Source organism: Xiphias gladius, chromosome 16, assembly GCF_016859285.1.
Source record: "Xiphias gladius isolate SHS-SW01 ecotype Sanya breed wild chromosome 16, ASM1685928v1, whole genome shotgun sequence".
Taxonomy (NCBI): Eukaryota; Metazoa; Chordata; class Actinopteri; order Istiophoriformes; family Xiphiidae; genus Xiphias; species Xiphias gladius.
In genome coordinates, this window is record NC_053415.1 from 14931827 (window position 1) to 14952289 (window position 20463).

A 20463-nucleotide genomic window follows, 5' to 3' on the forward strand; every position below is an offset into this window, starting at 1 on the left:
GATGAAATAAATTAAGCTTAAACTAAGCTTGGTAAGAGTTTCAGTGAAAGTGAATGCATTGCTAGGTAAAATAAAATAGGGTAAGAGAGGGGAGGAAAATGTGTTTTGATTTTTGTTTTAGCTTCTTTTTGGGTGATGTTACTTAATATATGGTTAATCTGAATAAGTAATCTTTTTCTTTTAATTTGTCTGACTTTTGCTGGTCTTTGCTTTGTTTTGTGTGTTTGCATGTGTGTGTTTGTTTTAAAAAAAAAAAAGATTAAAAAAGAGTGGGAATTGTCTGCAAGAGGGCAAAATGGCAACATGTTAGTCCCCCTATTTAGCATTCATAAGCAGTATACAAACATTTAATAAATGGTTTATAGCACACTATAATGTAGATGTGTGCAGCTATAAAGAGATTTTCATAAAAGGTTATTAATGGATTGTATTTGTCAGCAAATATAATTTTTCGTATGAAGACATTTTAGATTATTATAACTGTTTTGCTGTACTGTAATTCATTATCTGTTTATACAGCAGCCTCCAATTATGGGTGCTCACAGGAGGAGTTATAGTAACATTTACATCTGCTTAAAACATTATAAACACTACATTATAGTGGGCTTGTGAAATGTTTATGAGGGACCAAAATGAAGTTTTACTGGAAAATCTAACGCAGTTATACCTTAGTAGCCTTTCAATGTGAAGGATTAATATTTATCTTATTTATTTTCAAATTATTCGCACTGTGCCTCTCACATCCAGTTGCCCACTTAAAAAAAAAAAAGCTCTTAGATAACTCAGATTGTCAAAGCCTTGTGTTTCCTGGGAGCCAGGTGTTACATCCATGGCTCCCCTCTATGCTCTACCCCACCCTATCGGGCCTGTGATGGGTCAGGCAACTCAATTTCCTCACATCCCCAATCCGTTCAATCAACCAGTCACTCAACCACAAGCCTCATTCATCTCACTTAAGGACAAATGACCATTTTGGCAATGTTTGAATTAAGAGAGATTTGTCTCGACCCTCCCCCCCTCTCTCTCCTCAGTCACTCAGGCCACCTGAATTTACACCATGTAAGCACCGCTTTGCCTTTCTCCAAGTCTGTCATGTAACACGTGACAAGCCATCATTGTATCTGCTCAGTCAACCTCATCCCGGGCGGACATTTTTTTTTGCTCTGTCTAGTGTTCATTACAAGACTTTGAAGTCTCACACTGCGATTCCCGCCTCTAGAGGACTTTAAGCTGTGTGTTTATATGTGCCCTGTAAGTGATTAAATGTTCATTGAATCTGAACGAAAGCCTCTATGTAATATCTGCAGGGGTTGGATGAAAACTGGGCAACATACTGGATGTTTATGCCTCGATGAAGATTAAGAGGATTAGAGTTTTCCTAGTCGAGATTATGACGTGTGTTGATTTACATGATGTTCCAGCATAAAATAAATATAGATAAATATATCAATAAATATATAAATATTGAAACTTTGAACAGTTGGCATTGTTCCTTGGATGAGAAAATCTTATATTTTCATCATATTAAACCCTTAGCCTATATGTGTAGTTTCAGTGTTGCTAAGTATGCATTTAATATTTCAGAAATTTTTCTGCTAGTTTGTTAAAATGCACTGTTTACTGTTCATGTACAGTAAATTTACAATGTACATGTATATAAAACTCAAGCAGAGGAACATTCATGATTTACCTTTTAATATGATTACACTAGTTCATGTTTTATGTGAAATACAGAAAAAATAGGATTATATCAGGCCTTAGCCAACAATTAAACACAATAATCATTTCCATTCCTAATACTTCACATGTGTGAATTAAATATTTTCTTTATATTACATTTGAAAATCTATTCAGGTCAGCTGTATGCAAGGAGGAAAGCATTGCCATTTAGTCAACAGAGAAAGGTCAGTTATCTCATGGATCACAGCCTTTCAAATTTAGTCTCACTGCTGTGAATAAGGCACAATCACTGCACAATACATTTTTTAGACATTATTCCAGCATGGTGTTATCACAGCATCTGACTGCGAGATAGGAAGCTCGATAGCTTTATTGGTGTGGTTTACTTCCTTTCACAGTCAATATCTAATGTGGATGAGGATATGATATATTTACAATTGCTGATAATGGCACAGGAGGCTGAACGGTTGGATGAAAATCCAATTTTGCCACACAATCACCAGAGACAAGTCTGAATTTGGCTTACATTAATTCAACGCGATGTGGTCACAAAACCCAAGTGATTAAATGTCAAGCAGCAATTGCTTCTCAGATGCTTTGTGGGAAAATTGAGGCATAAAAAAACCTAAACGCAGGGAGTGGCTGAACATGAAGCTACGGACAACATGGTATAGAAAAAGCCAGTCCATAATAATCCAATCTAAACGCTTATATGTCCACATTCTCTGCAGAGAAAAAACTGTGATTTAATGTAAAATGTGGCATATAATAAACATACTATCCAAACAACTTAAATTGAGTTTATACAGTAGGTAACAGTGACCATGTAATAAGCCATGATGGCTGTGCATGGCTGGTTATTGGAAACTGCTTGGAAAGACATAACCTTTGGGTAATTAAACCTAAAATGCATAAATTTCATGTGACATTATTTGCACATATATCCAGTAATTAACAGTCTCCCCAGTGCAAGACTGCTGTTGCCTTAGGTGTTGCGGGTTTGGTTTTAATCTCACAGTGAATCAGTGTGACTGATGTGTTGTTAGAGGGGCTTATGTACAGTCACGTGACATGTGGCTTTTAGGCACAACCTGTCATTCTGAATATGCAGAATGAAGGACTATCACTTATCTGCCAGGGTCATTTTGAAGCCTTAAACAAATATGTTGCTCATGTCAATTTTCTACAGCAACATAAACAATCTTGATATATTTTCATTTTTTATTTAAAGGGTAAGGCTGGTGTTATTATATATTTTCTTATTGTTAATAAATCCCATAAAAAGACCAAAACCACCAATGCGTCTTTATGCTTTACAGACTCCCTACCCTGTCTCTATTACTAAACCCCAAGCCCATAGTCCCTATATTGAAGACAGAAACTGTTAAAAATGGGTCACAAATGTATGGTTTTACTTTTTAAAAAGACATTTCAAAAGTAATTTCTTGAAACAGCTGGGTCATGTAGTTTGTGGCAAATGTTACTCAAACAGGATAGAGAGTGCATTTGTTGGGGACTATTTAAAGTGGTGGATTAACACATATTTGGTCCTCTAGTGAGTATTTATGACAGCACAACGGTGTATGTGGGACTGACTCAAAATAAACTACAGTGCCCATGTTCATGGTAATGATGGAACACTTCGCCTGGTGCATTGAGGAGTTTTAAACAGCGATGGTAGACAGCGCACAGAAATAAACAATAGCTCTGGTTACACAGTCAATATTTGTTAGTGATATAAATTCATTATTGGATTTGGTCTTTTCATGTGATTTGTTGACAATACAATGAATATCAAATAGGTCAAAGAAAAATAAAATAGATACTGAAGATATGTCGGGAGACACAAGACCAGACCTTACCGAAATCATCTGATTTCTGTTGTTTATTACTGTGAAACATTTGCTATACAAAACTACGAGATTTAAAAACATATTTTTTATATTTACAATGGATAAAATGACTGTTTGAATTGTGAAAGGGGTTGCTCATATTGATGAACCAACAGTGAATTTCCATTCGACTTTGCAGTTCCTCTCAGCTTTGCAAAGGTTTTTAGTGTCTTTTAGCTCATTGTTTTGGTTGTTTCTTGACTTGAGCTTTACTTTTTTGGTTCATTCTAACAGCTCTTATAGAGTTGTTCCCAGACTCAGTAGGCAGATGTTCACAGGAAAAAAAAAACCCATAACCTTCCTAAAACAAAACAGCAGACAGAAAAAGTCTGTGACATGGTGGGACTAAAGAGCCAGACATTTCCTTCAGGAGTTGGAGACCAAAATAGGAGTAAATAATAATGAATATTGGACTCGCAGTCGCCCAGGCGCCAGATAACGTGTTGAAACATACACCTTATTTCTCCTTTTCCTAGGTGGCCTTGTTAATTAGTTAATGCAGGTTTAACAAACAATTTGATGTAGATTTTTATTATTGCAATTCAGATGACTCAATTGGCATTTAATGTCTCAGGGTAAGGTTTAATAAATTAAAGTGATCATGCACACGTATACAAAAACATTACAGTAAAAAATTAAATTCACAAATAATGCCGTTTATAACACAATAAAAAAGGTTATGGTCAGGGAAATGCACCAGTGTGTACACATTTACAGGAAAGGCTCATTCAACTAGGAACTGCAGGTTACATGAAAAAAGTTGAGGAGATAAAAAAATACAGCATCATAAAAAGTACCCCAGAAAAATCCGTAGCTTATTTTTACATCCAGCCATACAACGTCTCACAGAAATAACTGCACAGCAGGCAGCCGGGAATGTGGACTACAACTTTTACAGAACAAACAAAAGCAAAATCACAGCGCTACACAATCTTAAACACATGCTGGGTTACAACTACAAAGCAACAAAAACCTTGCACCATGCATGCTGATCTGTCGGCTTCCTAAAATCCCCCGACAAAAATGGGGAGACATAGAGTACGTACAAGTGTAAGGTTCATCGTCCACACCCAGACAGGGGAGGACAGATGTTAGGTCAGCACTAGTCCATACACAGGGCATTTAAAAAAATGTATCAATAAAGGTAATACAAACAGTCATTTAAGTCTTTACACAAAAGAATGAGTAGACAACTGTTTTATAAAAGTCCTGATTTGTGTTTAGAAGAGTATATCTTCATTTTTAATGAGCACCTCCACCACCTGTCTCTGGTAGCGGATGTCATTGAGTGCTGTTATGGCGTCCAGGTTTGGTGCACGCATGAGGGTGGGCCCGAAAATGATGCCGAGGTTCTCTACGTTCATCAGGTTGAATTTTTCATTCTGCGTTACCCTGAAAATATGCATTAGAGTTAGAAACATACACTGATTCTGGAAATGAAAGAGTTTTAGGAACTGTGTGAAAATTATTGGAGTGGGGAGGGGGGCTGAACATTATGTTTTAAAAAAAAAGCAAGGCTCTCCGCAGTGTTACTAATATCTTATTTTGACCTTCCCCTTGACTAAGAAAAAAACTGAAAAAGACTCCCCACAAAAGTTGAGATAAGCTTTGCCAAATTAAACCATATGTCAACAGAGTAATAATTTTCTCATAGCCACCACTTTGATCAAGAGAAGTGGAATTAGCAATTGTCAAAATTATGGCAAAAATAAATAAAGTGATGAAACCTGTTTACTGAATATTCGCCACAGCCCTCCTGTAAAAAAAATGAGCTCATGGGTCGTCTGTGCAAGCAGCTTATTATGACCCATTGTTATGTTTTATTGTTTGTTGACCCCTGGCAGTTATGTAATAGTCCGCATCAAAAAGAAGGTTGGGTGGATGGGTGGGTCCACAAAGTATGACTGCCAATAACCTGCCATAACCAACCCCCTTTTCTGAAACCCCATCCCTCAAATAATTTTCACACAGTCCCTTAGGTGTTGCACAGTTCGACTGGGTTGCTCACCTTTTTAAGTGTGCCATGAGGTACTTGAGAGTTTCACAGTGTGATGGCGGCAGCAGAGCAAGAGCCTCGCGGAAAGCTTCCAGCTTCTTTTCTGGGTGTGTGAGCTCTGGGAAACAGAAAGGAGTACGTTTTTAGAGTGGCCAGAACACACTCTATGACCTCAGAGGACATAATCAGGAATCAATGTAGCTATTTCCTGTGGGGTAATAAAAACCATTAGTTCCTGAGCGGAAGTCTGATGAGGGCATGCTGCTTGAGATAGTTTATGCAAATTAACCCTGTGCTCTTGACTGTATGGTTGTTTTTTTGTTTTGTTTGTTTGTGGAAAATTAGAGACACTGATTAGGTTTATTTCTCAGGACTTAAAGCCAGTGCTGACTTTTGAAGGTCACTGACTGAGCACTATAAACTCCTTAATGACATAGTGTCCACAGAAATCAAACATTAGTATTTGCTGCAGGGTTACTGAATTGGGACCCATCAAAATGTACAAATGTCCTTGTTCTTTTGTAACCAGCAAAGCATTTTCTGCAAAGTAAAAGAGGAAATAAAGACAAAATCCTAAGGCAGCTAATGCCTGTAATGTGACTCACTTTGTGTTTAATAGTGACTGTTTGCCATCTATAACTGCAGCAAAGTCCAAAACATTGAACAGAGAAAGAGGTGTGTTTCTGACTAATTTGTCTGTTGTGACTTACTTGCAGCCTCGATGAACCTGGGGTAAGCATCGTATGAGATGATGGGAACAGGCAAATCCCTGAGGTACAGTTTCAGAGCACCCGTGATGATATTGATGTCTTCATAGGCGTTCACTGAGATGTCTGTCTTCTCACCATCTGTGAGGATGTATGATGGAATAAGGAAGACAAGAAGAATAAAACTGTCAAACTGTAAAAATAGCTCACATCAGCACTTTCACATCACAGTTTGAATGGAGGAATAAAGAGATTGTGTACCAGTGGGGAAAAAAAAAAATCTGCTCCTGCTCTGTATTTTTTTGCAAAGTAGCTGCTATCATCCGCCTGGCCTGTTTTATTCTGAATTTCCCTCGGTTATGCCTGCTTTCCAGAGCAGGCCATGGCCTACTTGTGCTGGCAGACTGAACATCACAGTGCTGTGAGCTGCAATGACACTCTGTCATGGATGATCTCCCACATGCGGATCTGGCTATGAGTTTAGCCCACTGCTGCGGGGTTTTTCTTACAGTTAAAATTCACACTGCGCTGGGCCAAGACAGGCTCATGCTCACTAAGTCTACTACTGAATCCCAACATAGTGGAAGAGTTTTTTTTGTTTTTTTTACAGCTCTCTTTAAGACAGTGAGAGTACATCCATGGTTTGTATCCCCTCAGGTCCCCCCTGTCTGCCCACACTGTGAAACCCTGCGTGAGAGGGACATGTCGGGATAGTATCTGCTCTCCCAGATGGACACTAATCCTTCACTAATGTGTCACTTTCTCATTAATCTGAAATGTTCTGTGTGTCGTATGCAAACAAATGTAAGCATGCAATGTCAGTCTTCATGTTGTGAGCTGACAGAAATCTATAAAACAAGGGAGACATACCTTTGTCAAATGCCATCTTGACTTCCTCCACTGAATCACTAAATCCAGATATTCTGTAGAGGCCTTCAGACTTCAGTCCTTGAGGAACAAACATGAAACAAACAACCTTTCAGACATTGTCAGGGCTGTCACGAGTAATGTAGAAAAATTCACCTGCATACATTGCCTTGTGTAATTTAGGAAATGCCATTGAACAGTCCTAAAAATGCATAAGAAATTAAGGATAAAATGTCGACGATGTCACACAATGGAACAACATGGGCAGATGCAAATCTGCATCACTGGGCATAATAATAAAGACATAAATCAATCTTAGCTACAGATGTATATTAGAGGGGAGATAATAAAGGAACAATGAGTTTCCTACAAAGTTGAATGATTTAACTGAAATGCAATCAACAAAGGCAGCAGGCAACAGAGTAATGTATTCCTCATTACAGGTTTACAATTACCCGCACACCCATCAGTTCCCCCAGTCAGCCCCCCACCCCCTGCCCAAAAAAACATTAACTCAGTAAGTAATGCAATCTGACTTTTAACAGCTCAACCTACGTAGTATATACTGTCGATCGCTTACTATAAAATTAAAGGAAAGCTGTTTTACAACAAGCATCATAAATACAGCAAACAAGATCCGTAAACTTAATTTCAAATGGCATTTCTTTCTTCTGCATAATATCAGCTAAAAATGTTAAAAATGATTGTTTTACTTAAATTTAAAGTTACTGCATTTTTTGAAAACAGTTAATTTCATAACTCAAGAGTTTCCTGACCTGAGTTGACATGAGCGCGATAGGTTGTCCTAGAATAATGACTAAATGTCTTATGGAAGCAAAGAAAGCAGTACGGGTATGGAATACCTATAAATTTAATTTAAATACTACTTAATTTATAGCTCTGAAACACTTTACTTTGAGAACCCTGTATCATAATTCATGTGGTTTGACTTCCCCTCTGTAAAATTTCCAGAAGCTCGTTTCAAGTTGCGCAATTCAAAAAACTTGATATTAAGTATTATTTTGTAGGTTTTACAAAATCCAGTAATTCAATTGTCCGATATTCAAGTTGCTCATATTCAATTTGTCAATTTTGGTTCTAAAATTTAAGTCAGGTCAAAAAAATCAGGGTGCTCAAATTGGATAGGTTAAATTCTGATGCCATGCTCAAGATGGAAATTTCTAACTTGAAAATTTAGACCACTTTGGATAATAAATTGAGCCTTAACCAATCGATCAGACCTATATCAGGTCATCAGGTTCATTCTGTCAGTCACATGATCCCCGAAAAAATATTAAGAACAGAGACTTGTAACCTTAACACCTGAATGTTCAATATGAAATGAGTGAACCTGGAAAAAACAGCAAAATTTCTTGGAAATTCCAAGACTTGAAATGAAATGCCGTTGGAGCTAGATAGAAGTAAAATATTTTAATGCTATAAATGCAGTAGCATTGAAATTTCAACATAAAGTATTCAGAAGTGATTAAATTTCACAATTGCTGTAGGTATTCAGTTGCTTATATGATTATAAATGATTATGGCTGTTCTTTGTTTCCATTTCTTTCTCTTCAGTTTGTAGCATTTCAACTAAGATCCTTCAGTGGAAAGCCTCTACTCAGCCAATTACTCTCAGCAAATCAGAGTCTAGTTTTCAAGCTGTTAGGGCTTAAAATTAATTCACATAGTACTTAAACTAAACTACATTGATCACATTTACATCTTGGGGAATATTGTTCTTATTTTGAGCTATATACACACATGGATGCACACACGTGTCCAAAACCAACCTCTGGACTCGATCTCTCGTATGCACATGTCCACCACCATGGGACGCGCTGTATTATAAGCTTTCACAAGGGTCGTGAGGTCACAGCTGTAGACTTTACGGATGTGTCTCAGGTCTGGCTTGCAGTCGTTGGGTACCAGAGATGAACATTGTTTGTGGACGTTCAAACCACAATCTACAAAGAGAGACAGAGTGGTTTTAGTTCATGAAATCCTGCAGCTTAAAAAAAGTCATAACGGAAGGGTGGTATAATGTAGCGTTCATATTTACTCTACAAAATTTGTCAACCTGAAAACAAAGTCAACAGAGTGATTTATTATGGTTCAGTCATTTTATCTCTGAACCGACTACTATTATGTAAATTCACACATACACAACATCAGGTTAATCTTGATTTGGGTGGATGGTATTGTGTGTGTTTTGGCTTGCAGGAGAGTGTTAATTCCCTTGATCAATATTTGTCGCCTAAATGATTCGAGACCACTGGAAAGCTCCTTTCTCTCTCTCCTGCACATGGCATTGGAGTCACCTTGAGCACTGGATAGATCCAAAGTCACCTCTAGACGGCCATTTATTTCACACAAATATCAAAAATAGTCAAATAAAACAATAATGAACCAGAAGACAGGACGTTAATCTTAACCGTAACCATGTGAGAAAATTACGTTTTTGACATTTTTTCTCCACTATAAGATGTTTTCAGACAAAAATGTAATCTGGGCAGTGTTTAAATAGCACATTAGTCTTGATGTCAGTGTTAGTGTATCCCACATTGTGTTTTGTCTTCAGTCACAGTGGACGGGGCCCAAGGCACAGCTGTTTGAGGGCAGGATTCACCTTGTCGGAAACAGACGAGCTCATGGAGAGCAGATGCACAGAAGTGAGCAGGGAGACACTGAAAGGACTGAAAGGCCTGGAGGAGGGACAGTCAGCGCCGCTGCGCACTCTATTCTTTTCCAGATCCAAGCTCACACACAATGGCTGTGGAAGCAACAACTAAGGCGCTGCAGGCTACACTAGACCTAGTTTCCCAGACCAAAATGGGGCAGCTCTTCAACCTCTTGGATCTTTTGAGCTGTCTCCAAATTCTGAAAGGGTTTTTTTTTTTTTTTTTGACAAATGCCATGTGCTTTTTAATTCTAAAAACATAAAAAGTAACATTTTGATCCCTCAGAAGAACTGCTATTTTTTGATTTTAAATAAAAATCTCTTCCTGAAGGGCAAGAATCTATGCCTCTGCAGGACCTCATACAATATTTTGATTAATATGGGTCCCTAGAGAAATTCAAGCAGCCTATATTTATATGCATTGATGCAGAAATGTAATTACCTTAAGAGATTAGTCTCTTAAGGATATTTGACAAGCAGTATAATAGAGGAGATTCTGTCATCAGACACAAGTCTGCTGAGCTCCTGGTGTCCATGTGAGCACACTGATGACCCTGGGTCCCAGGTGGGGCGTGTGAGGGTGAGGAAGGGGCCCTAGGGACATCAGGAGCCAGGAGACAGGGGATGCTGCTTTACTTCACTGTCAGCTCTGTCTGTGTTGCTATGGAGAGGAGGATGCAGCTCCGTTTTGGCTAAAGGGCTCTGAGAAGAGATTTAATGGTGGTTGGCTGCTAATTTCTAATCAGCACATTATCTCTGTGTCTAAGCAGCAGAGTTACCAGTTGAAACCAGTCTCTTGACTGGATCCAAAAACAAAAAGCACCACTCGTATTTGTTAGATGTTTTGGTTTTTCTACCAAGTATTTAAGTTAAATAGGGGTTGAGCTGCGTGACCTAGCTCTTTAGTTGAAGCTGCTGAATTTTAATGTGTGTGGAAACAGAGCTCCTTCCCCACGCCCTGAGCTCTGCTCCTCATTAAAGAGACATGCCAGCTTTGTTTTCCTTCATGGGCATGATGGGATGAGGCTGGGGGGCGTACTCTGATGAGGAAATGTGGCACAACAAGCACAAGCAGAGGCTGGCTTTCTGGCACTCGACCAAAAACAGTTCACACATACAAAAAGAAAAAGGGGGTGGAAGAACATTTTTTGGTATGCAAATCTGAGCATCATGTGAGACTTCGCTGCCCTAGATTCTGGTTGCTGTGGTCGAGTCTGAAGGAATGGGGATATATGAGTCGATAAAGACTGGCTCCAAAAAAACGTGCCTTTATTTTGCTTTCAAAATCAAGACATTAATAATTAATATCAGAGCTCCCTCAGATTGGTGTGACACACTTTGTTTCATCAATAAAACATCAATGACACACATCAGACTCTATTATAGCTCTATTCTGGGATGGGGAAGGAATTCTAACAGCCACAGTGAAATAGAAATCTCATCAGAGCATTTGACAAGCAAAGGAGAAAATATAACAGAACCATTTCCCTTAAAGAAAGAGGACTGAATTTGTGTATCTTAAATCTTACACAGAAAGTAAAGGGATATTTATAAAGACTGCAAGTTCTTACAAGAGTGTAGGTGAATATTTGTTTTTTGAATGCACTCACAATGTGGAGCTCATATTGACATAATGCATTCATCAAAGTACAGAGAACTGAGCTTAAAAACATGTTTTTTCAGATGCACGAGAATGTAGTTAGACCTCTGTTGTTTGTGTGTTTTCTGGTTTATAATGCGGCTATTGTTTACACACTAAAATCACGGAAGTATATGGCCCTTGTTACTGTAATGATGACAACAGGATGTGAGGAACTGCCCAGGCATGAGGTGAAAAAAATCTTGTCATTGTTTGTGAAAGGAATAATGAGCCAATTTTAGATTTTTGAAATAATCAAATCAAAACTCATTCTTCTGCATGTTTGAACTGATTACCCCGTTCACAAACCTAGTGAAGAAAAAAGTAGGTCAAAAATAAGACATTGTGAAGCATACCTGTTACATCATAGCTGTAGGGCCACCATGTCACTCTGTTATACAACCCATAATCCACAAACTAATGTTGGGGTTTTAGATTAAATCTGAATAATCCAGCTCCAGATGAACTAAAAACCAAGTAACCCATATACAGCAATGCTCACTTTGTACACACTGATTGTAACGATAGGGCTATGACGTGAACAAGCAGTTTATATAAGACTGTGTTAATATAGCCTGAGAACAAGATGTACCTGCACATTTGACCCCCTGGGCCATTAGTCCCCACATGAAGCTGGCACAGTGTTCACACCAGTGAGGCCCTCGAAAGGTATGGACCTACAACAGAGAGAAGAGGAGGACAGTGACAGATATTCGTGATGAAGAGCAATGACAAAACAGAGCGAGAAGAGCGGGTAGTTGCAGCCATTTACTCCACAGACACCCCGTCCTCTTCCTTAACAGGCCAGAAGACCTGTAGGTGCTGCCATCTTAAATGAGGCAGAGGAGGAGGATTATCTGTGTGTGTGGAGGGGAATTGTTGTTCAAACAGACCCTCAAACTGACAATACTGAGGTGACTCCAAGCAGGGGGAGGCTTTGCCATCATGTCGCAGTAGAATTTGACATTTCACCAGAGTGAAGGGGCAAGTTGTCAGGGAAATTTGCTATGGAAACATTAGAGGGCTGCCTTGCTCGGCCACAGCTCAGCCAGTCAGGGAGGCCTCTGGGAGCAAGAGCAAGCCACAACTCTCCCTGTTCCTCTGCATTAAGTCAGTAGCACATACAGAGAGCCAAGCCATTTTGTATAGAATCCCTAGTATCTGGTGTGCATAACATTATGCACGTGATCACCGTGTTACAAATTATTAACTGATGGGCACCTGAAAAGTTCTTAGACATCAGTTTTCACCCATCAGTAATGATGTCCTGATCACCCGGAGAGATGTCTGGTTTCATTTCTTTTCATGTTCGTAGGGTCTAAGGACTATAATTTAATACACATCTAATCAGTTTTTGCTCTTTTTGGCTTCACATGATCATGTAATTCTTTGTTTTATTGGTGACACAGACAGTGTCATGCCTGTTTATAGGTGAGAAAAATGGCTAAATGTAGATGGTCAATGCATTTACATGGACTAATTAATTTAAGAGGTTGGAGTATGAAAATGCTCATCATATTCAATATTTCAAACAGGAAAGACAAAACCACTTAGAACATATTTTTGTCTCCAGCTTTACAATAAAGGAGAAGATAACCTTCAAACTTGTTTAACAGTCAGTATTATACAGTATGTTTGGTATATGAATACATTAAAATACTATCTTTATTATGAATTCACACAAAAACAACACTGTTAAAATGTTGAAATGCAACATTCAGTGACACAAAGGGAACAACGCAGAAGAAAGAGAGCAGTGAGCATCAGCAGTTTGAAAGCCTTGAAGGTAATATTTCACCCCCTGCTCTCCATCCCATTAACCAGCCAAACTAGGAGAGTGAGCCTGAGCCAAACAGGGATACACTCCTCCACTGTTTCCCCTCTCCATCAGCCTAATCTGTCCATCTGGTGCTCAAACTAACAGCAGTTGTCCACAGACCACCCAACAGATTTTCTTTTGATAAAAGCTCACTGGACAGACCAAAACAGCTCTGTTTTTCATCCTCTCTCCCATTCAGTAACAAACGCCCCCCCCCCCCGCTTCCATCTCCCACAAGGGAAGCATGAGAAGCAGCCCTCTGGCCACACATGATGAAATTAAAAGAAACATTTCAGGGGAATGCAACACCTGACAAGAGTGTCTCACCTTGAAGTTGTGGACTTTCTCAGATTTGGGTGTGCGGTCGCTCTCCTTCAGTGTGGCTCTGCGTACCAGTGAAGTGAGCTGTGAATAGGCGAATAGTTTAAGTGGCTGCCAGAAAGTGGCTGGAGGTTTCTGTGGCCCCATCCTCATCCCCAAAGCAGCCACCAAGATATCCTCCTGATTGGCCTCTCGCTTGGCCTTCTGCACCAAGGACTTCTCTTCCTTGTGAACCTCGTAGGACTCTCTAGATGGCATTCTGGTGCTGCTGTTTCCCAAACCAGATGAAGGAACAAACCCAGCAGAAAAGTACAAAAAAATGAAGGCAAAACTCCTTGATGCTCAGAGCGAATCTGATTCAAACAATATTACTTGCATTGTCCCAGTTAAACAGACACATCACAGAAACAAAATTAAATTATGAAAAAGAGTCTGGACATCATTTAAAAGAGTCCAAAAGAGAAAAAAACAGCGGTCCTCATTAAATCCTTTCGCAGCAGTGACAGTACATCAAGTGGAGCCTCTGTGGTAGGAGTGCCAGGTTTTATACAAAAGAGGTGCAGCCCTGGGCGCTCATGTGGTTCTCTGGGAACGTGTATGCAGATGAGCTGAGTGCCTGTGCTAATCCTCTCCTCCCTGTGCAGAGCTGATATTCTCCCTGGAACAGAGACAGCACAGTGTTGTGTACGGATGCTCTCAGAGCGAGGGGGAGGAGTACAGGGGCGGGCCCTGTAGCAATCACAGCAGATTAAATGGAACCCACCAGCCAATCACAGCATGGATACACCGGCTTTATAGTAGCCACCACCCCGCCCCCACACAACCATCTCCATCAGATATCCAAGCAGGGGAGCCTGGGTAGGATGAAATGAGAGTGGGATGATAATGAGCAATGAATGAGTCATGCATCAAGAGTGGGCTGCAGCCTGCAGAACTTGCGACGGCAGTGGGCCGTTGGAGAGGGGAGCTATTTTCAAAATCATGTTGCCACAGAAACTGGTCATGACCGGGGCCACAAAGAGCAAGAACACAAAAGCACCAAGCATGAAAGCGATATGAGACCTTAACGCACACAAGCTTTCATACAAATAAAAGAAATGTCATATTTGGCAGCATTCGGGAAAAAAAAGGAAAACACGAAATGAATAAAGAATAAAGAGGCAAATAAAAGAACTCCTGAAAAGGTAAGAGAATTGTTAATTAAAAGGGCACATTGTATTTAATCAAACCATCCATAATGTAACAGCTTTGAAATTTCCACTTTGACATATTTATGCATCAAAAACAGATTAAAATCACATCCCAGTGCTCTGCTTGAAAAGAAGTATTTTGTGTTTTTTTAATGCCCTTTAATGCTAGACTTTTCAGGGTTTTTTCTGGATTATGTGAAACACACTGAATCGTCTTTGTATGTGAAACATATTGTGCAACTAACTTTGCCTTGCCTTACCAATAAACAATGTAAACATCACCCTAGGGGAATCTTAAAACGTATTTTATATTTCATATAATAACATTCAGTTTAATAATTCGTATTATAAATCAATATTCACTGTCACCAGAATTTTATCCCATCCTTTTTAGATTATAATAAAATATACGATAAAGAATTTAACAACAAATGTCTCTATCAGGCATGTGATCTGGAAGCTGGGAGTTCTTTCTGTCTATGCAGTCTTTGTCTGAATGTTCATTTCCTTGAGGTTTACACTGATGCAAGCGTTGTGTTATGTGTATGCAAATAAAGTATTAAATATAGCATCGCAATAGTGATGTGGGAGAAAGGATCTGCAACCTGCTTTTGCTATTCACACTGCGAGTCAAATGTGATTATGCTCCCACGTCTCAGAGCCTAATTCAGACCCGGCTGTTAAAGTGCAACGTTCTCACTTTTATGGGAGACAGCTGGAGAGGAAGCGATTGCACAGACCCTCCTTCAGAAATCAGCTCTTGCTGCCCCAACCTCAGCAGAGGGGTATCAAAATGAGAGTACGAACAGCGGAGGGGAGTAGAAAAGGGGCTTTGAAGATCATTGTACTTATCTAGAATGGCATCCCAAACGGTGGTGCCTGACAGGAACATGAAAGATGTGAAACGGAGGGCTTCCAGTGCAGCTTTCCTCTCTCATGCTCGGTGAAACTCTGCTCAGGAGGGTACCTGAGAGTGGTATAGATAAAAGAAAGAAAGAGCCTTTTACATGGGCCAGTTCATCCTCTCAGAACCTGAGCACTTTAGAAGGTTTTGCAGCGTAATTGTGTTGCCTGCTGTTAAGTGCTGAATGAGCAACTGACTCACAGGGTGTGGTTCACTTTGAACACAGCTCTAATTGACACTGATTGATTTGCTTGTTTCCCAAACATGTCCGGAGATGGGGTTCTTGAGGATGGATGTATACAATGAGGTATCTTTTTTTGTATTTTCTATTTTTTGCTACAATTCAATCTTACCATTAAACAATTTGATTGTGATTTGACCCACAAACCAGCATAATCTCAAACTTTTACATTCTTTGTTTAAACTTTATTTCCTCACTCCCTCCCACTCTCTGTTAAGCCATTAATCGGTTGAAGATTGTGCTGACTATTTGTGTGGGGTCGGAAGGTTGTTACATAAATAAATGTTCTTCTACTGCACAGCTGACCCAGCACAGACATTAAGATCCATTAAGAGGACATTGGTATCCGCTCCTGTGATCTCATTGCAAACTGTCAGGGCTATGATTTCTATCTCAGTCTCTCACATAACATACTTTGTTTGAGTATTATGGAAAACATCATAATCCAGAACAAAAATACACAATTCACAGCTAAAGCAAGTATCAAAACAACAACATGCAGTTTAAGTGACGTCCAACATTTAAAGGCTTCAAATTCCTGTCAAATTCTCCTGATCCACAAACCGAATCCTTCAGCAAAGCTGCAAATCATGAAGTTATATAATGTTACATAAGCGGAAGTTACAGCATGATGACGAAAGTGAGCGCCAGGAGGTCATAATGAAGTCCAAGAAAGCAGAGGACTAATGGCAGTGACTGGGATGCCTGCACACTGAAAACGCTCAGTAGCGCTACATGCCATTAAATGTGTGAAATGACCACAAGAAAATTTGAATTTCGTCAAGCATTGTGGGTGCTGTGACAGCAGTGGGATTACTTTTGCATTCTGTAGCCATTTAAAATGCAGCATATAACACCTCAACATACATTCATTATACAACCATTCAATGAGGGACTGGGAGGGAAGAACACAATGTGAATCAGAGACACAGAAAGGCTACATATGGTTGAGCCACCACTTTCAGGAAATACCACATATGCATAAGATGCAGTGCGAATCGTTGCTGTTTTGCTGTGCTTGCAAGAAGACTGGAAGAAATTACACCATAGTTATGGGGACGACTAGATTACCTGGATGAGGCTGGAACAGTCTGTGCTATGACAGTGATGTATGGTAGGCTGCTATCAGGGTTTGCTATTCGCACAGCGAGGTCAGAGCATGCGTAGGACACACTCTTTATAATGCATAGTGTGAGGTTATAATCACAGCTGCATTTTAAATTATGGATTTACCCTAGTCTGTGATTTTACTCTTGAGGAATAGAAACCTGCATAAACATATTTCAGCGGTTAAATCACTGCCACCTGACTGTTCTTAAAAATCCATGTAAAACAGAGCAATATTTAGTCACTGAAGCAGTCCTGATAGATGCATGGTATAACTGTTGCAGTAACCACGTAGTCTGAAAATGTCAGATACACACAGTGACTCAGTGCTTCAATGACGTGGAAGCAAATCAGTGAAAACGTTACTGCCTTCACGCTTCACGCCTCACACTCACAATGAACAACACAACTTTGACAGAAAGACTTGAAAATTTTGTATTCTCTGTGCACACTGTTGTGGAATTATACCTCTGGTAGAAGAAATAAAATGAAGTGACAGTCAAATGCAAATACTGCCATTAATCCTATCTTGAGAAACAATTTGGTTATCACAAAGCCGTCTATTTGGGAATCACCTATTTTTTTATAAAGAACGAGTGGGTATTATATGTAATGACAAATGGTTGTGAAGAATAATTAAAAGGCTTGAGTGGTCCTTTATCTCTGTGTGATTCTTTGGAGAGCAGTTTCCCCCATCAACAGTGTGAATACCAGTGTTCAGAGCTTGATGAATGACTCATTGTGCATCAGCTATTTTGGCAACAGGGTGATGATAACAGGATAGGATGATTTAGTTAATGCCTGAGATAATTAGTCAGTGCTTACGTGTTTTAACAGAACAACAGAGGAATACCAGATCTGCAGAAAACAAAGAGACTGAGTTTACTGAATTTGCAGTAACAAAGCATCTCGCATATATCCTTAAAGGATTAATCCAACATTTTGGGTAATCTCTTTTTTTTCTTTCCAGGACTAAAATGAATAAATCTGTATCAAGCTCATATTTTGCATTGTGTTGCGTTCACATATTATGAGATGGATGGCAGAGATGGGAAAGATTCCTATGTTTACAGCATATTGTCGGACAACTCAAGAGGCTTGTATAATAAGAGTTATACAGTTATTTGAGGGATAAAATATAGTGCACGGACAATACAACACTACACCCATTAAATCTAGGTATAATCCCAATGTCTGGTTTTCAGGCACGTCTCTATTATCAAGTGGCAGGCTGAATATATATCCAAACTTCCAGAGTTTTTTTCCAGTCATAATTATGATTTTGATGTTGAAGTCACAAACCAGTAATCAAGGTAACTCCAGTAAGACAAAAATGCAGTGATAATATGATGTTGGTATTTTTGTCTTCATGCAATGGTTAGGGAAAGTCAGGGGTGATGACATTAAACAAACTGTATTTGCAATGAAAAAAATTCCAGGTTTGTCTTTATGACCACATAAATCCTTGAGAAATACGATAAGTGGCTGAAATGAACAAATTGTGGTTTGTGACCCAATAAAACACATAACACCCCTAAAATTACAAATTGTATGTGGTTTGTGCTCAGGTTATACAAATAAGATGAAATGCATTAATTAGAAGGCACTAGAGTTGTTAGTAGCTGTATTTTTTTTACCTATGGACTGAGCCAGACTAGCTGTTTCCCCCTGCTTTCAGTCTCTGTGCTAAACTATGCTAAATCTATGCTGGCTCCAGCTCTCTCTCTATATATATATCTCAAAGTGTTGGACTATTGAACTATTAACTGTACTCTTGCTATTCCCCTGAAACCTCATGGGTTTAAATACAGCTTGTTAAACTTTCACCACCCCTGACTTTCCCTAAATTTATCTGGTGGTATAATCTTTTCAGATTTATTTTGTATTTATTGCCAATAAATAAAAATATCTACTACTACTATTACTACTTTATATTCTGTTCTGAAAAAGTTAAATAATGATATGTGCAAGCATGTCTGTGAAGGTGTGCTAATGCTTTATATATATATATATATACCTGAAAATCTCCCTGTGTGAGCATCCATACTGGGAAAATCTGAATGCAGAAAATCACACGCTGTTCTCATAATCATAAATGGCTAGAGCAGCTACAGTATATAAACATTTTTTCACTGTTATGTAACTGTACCTTACTCCCCCACATCCCTGGAGAGACACAGGCTAGTCCCTGCAGCTTCCTGACGGACAGAGAAGTTTCATGATCAGCTCGCACACAATCAGCTTTGGTCTTATCAATAACAGGAATCAGGTCAGAGTTCCTTTCTGTTGTCATCACATAGGAATCATAAGACTTGGAAAAAAACAAATTTGATGCACAAAGAAACATTTACACTTTCTAAAAACATCTAGATAACAGCTGGGTGAGCAGCTGGGATAGGACCCAGAGGAGTCACAGATAGAAGAGATGCTGAAATCTCTGAATCTGAACTTTTATTTCACACCCGTCACATTATGTCTTCTAGTCAAATCCTGGGTCAAGTTAGTTATGATAAAATAATTTAGATTTGACCATATAGTTGAAATTTATGAAATAGAAGTAGATTAATATACACTATATGGTTACAAGTATGTAGACACTCTCTTCCACACATGTATTTTTGTGTTTTTGCTTTTCAGAAGGTTTTATTTTACTGGTCTGTAAATTCCTTGGAAGTGCCGTAGAAAAAAAACAAAAAACTTTGTCGCTAATTATAGATGACAATGACAACAGAGATGGTGTTCAACTGGAACACATCCAATTATTTTATTCTGATTAACTGCTAAACCAGCAACCAAAAGTCTTTTCGTCAGCTTACGGGTCATCTGAAAATGCTCAAAATTGAGTAATTTTGTCCAAGGCCAGGGTACAATTCAACATATATGAAGAATTAAGCCTCCAATAATAAATCAAAGATGAATGGTTATTGGCTTGTCTTTAAATGGAGCATTTTTTTCAAGGAAATTCTTCTGAAAATCTCCAGCTGTTTTTAAACTCAACACAACTAAAATAACAGCCATAGAGCTCTCCTCTTCCCTCCAGTACAAATTACACAGGACTTTCCAAGAAACTACCAAGAAATCAATGAAACATTCTGAGGAAATAACCAAACTGCTAAAATAAAGAATTAGCCACGCTTTCATGGTTTAGGCCACACCCCTTCGTTTCAATTAAAGGGTCTGTAAATGCTACAGAATAAAATGATAGTTTATACAATAGTGTTCTTCCAGCTTTTTTGCAGCAGTTTGGGAAAGATCCTTTGAAAGGTCTAAAAAGAATGATTGTTTGAGCTTGATGTGGAAGTTATCAGAATCAGAATCAGAAAAACTTAATCCCATCTGGCACCTTCAGGTTGAACTGGAACGACGACGGTGTGCCAGGCCTTCATCAATACCAGTACCCATCAGTACACATTATTTCTCTTA

General features: G+C 38.9%; 1 protein-coding gene across 5 annotated transcripts; it reads right to left on the reverse strand.

Moving 5' to 3' along the window:
• Positions 1–4762: 4762 nt before the first annotated feature.
• Positions 4763–13856, reverse strand: chn1 (chimerin 1). Of its 5 annotated transcripts, XM_040148919.1 has the most exons (7): positions 13605–13856; positions 12051–12135; positions 8933–9106; positions 7146–7223; positions 6279–6416; positions 5581–5686; positions 4763–4964 (listed from the first exon to the last, which is right to left on the reverse strand). In XM_040148919.1, exons 1-7 carry the CDS (start codon positions 13854–13856, stop codon positions 4793–4795), a joined length of 1005 nt encoding a protein of 334 aa, XP_040004853.1. In that variant the 3' UTR covers positions 4763–4792. The 5 variants fall into 5 exon arrangements, with proteins under 5 accessions (XP_040004853.1, XP_040004855.1, XP_040004854.1 ...); XM_040148921.1 differs by lacking the exon at positions 8933–9106; XM_040148920.1 differs by lacking the exon at positions 6279–6416.
• Positions 13857–20463: the final 6607 nt, after the last annotated feature.

Coding starts and splice junctions, on each gene's coding strand:
- chn1 (XM_040148919.1), bottom strand. CDS start 13,856: ATGCCATCTAGAGAGTCCTACGAGGTTCACAAGGAAGAGAAGTCCTTG. Junction 12,136..13,604: donor AGAAAGTCCACAACTTCAAG/GTGAGACACTCT, acceptor TCTCTGTTGTAG/GTCCATACCTTTCGAGGGCC. Junction 9,107..12,050: donor CCAGGGGGTCAAATGTGCAG/GTACATCTTGTT, acceptor CTCTCTTTGTAG/ATTGTGGTTTGAACGTCCAC.